The sequence below is a fragment of the Lactuca virosa genome, chromosome 8, assembly GCF_052849685.1.
Source record: "Lactuca virosa cultivar CGN04683 chromosome 8, Lactuca_virosa_CGN04683_v6, whole genome shotgun sequence".
Classification (NCBI taxonomy): Eukaryota; Viridiplantae; Streptophyta; class Magnoliopsida; order Asterales; family Asteraceae; genus Lactuca; species Lactuca virosa.
This window is the reverse complement of record NC_136433.1, coordinates 103,480,808-103,483,683: the sequence shown is the minus strand read 5'-3', so window position 1 is coordinate 103,483,683 and position 2,876 is coordinate 103,480,808. Positions and strand designations below refer to the sequence as shown.

The following is a 2,876-nucleotide window of genomic DNA, read 5'->3' as shown; positions in this document are numbered from 1 at the left end:
CGAAGGTAAAAGGGATAAACCCTAGTAGAAGAGAATTGACCCTCATAAGGAGCCACCCTCCCCTCTCTTGCTCATTATGAGTCCCTCTCTTGCTCGATCTCTCTTCTCGGTTTGTGCAAATTCTCGGCAGCCCCATCCTCTTGGGGTGTTCGGCTTTTGGTAAGGATCAAATGAATGAGAGCTTTGGACTAATTGCTTGGGATCCAACATTTATAATAAAAAAAAATAAAAAGTTTATTCACATTTATTAACACATTTGTTACAAGTAAAAAGAAGCGAATGTATACAAGAACAAGAAGGGGACCGGTAAAAATAAACGAGTAAAAATGCATGTTGCTCTTAAGCATAAGAAAACAACATGACAAGTAAGGCAAGATTTCCCTTCCCTTGTATACAAAAATACTGGAAGTGTTTCTTACAACACAGAAGCCATTTCAATCAACTTAAATGCTTAACCTGAAAGCTATTCAAAAGTTTCTAAGACACTGGTTTGTCAAAAACTTATACACCAATACCTAGAGTTGTAAACAAACTAAATGTTTATTTAGTAAATCGTTAAACAAAAGGTTCATTTATGTTCGTTTATTTAATAAATGAACAAAAATAAACACAAATTTTTATTCGTTTAGTTAAACAAACAAACAAGAACAATGGTCTCATTTGTTTATTTATGTTCGCACTCGTTTGTATTGTTCGTTTATATTTATTTATGTTCATATGTGCTCGATTGTTTTTTTATATATTAATATATTAAATGTTCATATATGTTCATTTGTATTTGTTTTTTATATATTACTATATTAAATGTTCATATATGTTCATTTGTATTTGTTTTTTATATATTAATATATTAAATGTTCATATATGTTCATTTGTATTTGTTTATCTTTATTCGTTTAACAAGTTTGTTCATTTGTATTTGTTTATCTTTATTCGTTTAACAAGTTTACAAACGAACATGAACCAAAAAAAACTCATTCGTTTGTCCGATCAAGACCATATCATGACAAAAAAAGGCCAGCCAAAGACCAGAGCAATTCAAAGTTTAAACCAAAATGCCTAGAGTTCATGCATTCCAATCAGAACTATAGAGCACCAGAAGCACAAGATTTTAAGATGTCCTCAATTTTTTTTTGCAAAACCAAGTATCATAAATTTGAACAAAAACATTTGATTCCACAAAATTAAATCTGAAACGATAAATTCTCATATTGCAAATAAAGATATAAATAGTCTCCAGCATCAAACACAAAAATTCCTAGACAGAAACTAAGATCAAAACCTTTAGTAGGTAACAGGGGCAAGGATCTCAAGTTGTGGCCCAAGTTTCTCAGCTGCAGCCTTCTCTGCCTTTGCGCGCAGTTTATTAATCTGCTTCTTCCTCTCATACACCACTTGAGCCTTTTCCTTCCTCTTCTTCTCAAGATCCTGCAATAACACCACAAGATAAACAAATCAATTACTATCTGAAACAGTGTTTAAACAAATACACCATGAAATAAAACAATGCTATTAATAAATAAGGAAGCATGTAAGTTCACCTTGATGGTTTCATAGTGATTCCATCCAACCTCAGAAGATAAACGGCCCAATAAGCAGTACTTATGTCCAGCTGTTAACCTTAAAACCCTGCAATTTTATTTTGAGAGAAAAATCTTCCATTCAGGAAAAAATCCAGAAACATATAAAAACAGTAGATATAGAACTGATAAAGGTACTAACTTGAGAGCATCAGGGATGACCATTCTCTTCTTCCTGTTGTAAGGAGTAGGAACCCCTTCATAAACCTTCAACCTTGCAAGAGCAGCAGCTCCACGCTTAGTCTTGTGTGGAATCATCCTGCAAATACAACAAGAAGCTCAGAACAATGGTAACAAAGAATACCAATCCAAAAAAACAACAAAAAATCAAATTGTTCGGCAACAGAATTATCACATAAGACAACACAACGATGTACCATATGATAATATGCAAAAGCTAATCATTTGTAACTGATCTTTCTAATCAACCTTATATTCTTCCATTCAGATCACAAAAAATAAGCAATGTTCCAGTCAAGTTCACTAATATAGTGAGTGCTAGTTAGATTGATTTCTGATTATCACAGACAACTTAATCAATTTGAGAAGAGTGGATACGCATTGGTTCAAACTAAGGGAGACACAATACCATAACTGTTTTTGGAAAGTTTGTGATTGTGATGTACAAGTAAACAAACAGATATGTAGACATAAATGTGTATGATTAGAACAGTTTACCCCCGGATGGTACGCCAGAGGATCTTAGAAGGGGCACGGAAATGGATAGGACCGTGAGACGGCTTGGTGTTCATACGCTTACGAAGAAAACGGAGGTATTTCATTTTCTGACGAACAAGGCCGCCGGAAAGACAGATTTCTTCACATCTAACGACGGTGACTCTCTGGCCGTTGAGAAGTTCTTTAGCCAGAATCGACGATAACCGGCCAAGCATGTGATGGCGAGCATCAACAACCACCTCCTTTGCGCATATTCCCGATCCTGACACCATTTTCTCAGCTCTCTTGCTTTCTCTCAATCCCTACGCCTCCGTCTCTAGAATCGCTGCGAGGAGGAATGTATGTGTTGTATTTAGGGTTAAGGTGTTTAGGGTTTTGTACACTGGTTTGTAGATAAGTTGGGCCGATATTAAAACCCACTTCCAAATCTCATGGGCCGATACCCAAGCAAAATATATAGATAAGAACAAAGATTATGTAAGTTGGTATCATCATATCAACTATTTACTTGTATTCTATGTTTTAATAAAATATTTGATAAGTTTGATAGTTATATTTGTGACTGATATTCATTCTTTAAATAAATATATATAGCGAAATAAATAAAATTAAATATAA

At 34.2% G+C, this 2,876-nt stretch overlaps 1 protein-coding gene across 1 annotated transcript; it reads right to left on the bottom strand.

Moving 5' to 3' along the window:
• Window positions 1-1,184: 1,184 nt before the first annotated feature.
• LOC145132258 (large ribosomal subunit protein uL13w-like) lies at window positions 1,185-2,629 on the bottom strand. The gene is made up of 4 exons (XM_079066976.1): window positions 2,259-2,629; window positions 1,723-1,839; window positions 1,542-1,629; window positions 1,185-1,428 (listed from the first exon to the last, which is right to left on the bottom strand). The coding sequence occupies exons 1-4, from the start codon at window positions 2,528-2,530 to the stop codon at window positions 1,285-1,287; spliced, it is 621 nt and encodes a 206-aa protein (XP_078923102.1). The 5' UTR covers window positions 2,531-2,629; the 3' UTR covers window positions 1,185-1,284.
• Between the last annotated feature and the right edge of the window lie 247 nt (window positions 2,630-2,876).

Bases quoted from the DNA above. Each gene is read 5' to 3' on its own strand.
- LOC145132258 (XM_079066976.1), bottom strand. From the start codon at position 2,530: ATGGTGTCAGGATCGGGAATATGCGCAAAGGAGGTGGTTGTTGATGCT. The intron at 1,840-2,258 runs GTAAACTGTTCT...TTGTATTTGCAG, and splicing joins CTCTGGCGTACCATCCGGGG to GATGATTCCACACAAGACTA. The intron at 1,429-1,541 runs GTGAACTTACAT...GTGTTATTGCAG, and splicing joins ATCACTATGAAACCATCAAG to GATCTTGAGAAGAAGAGGAA.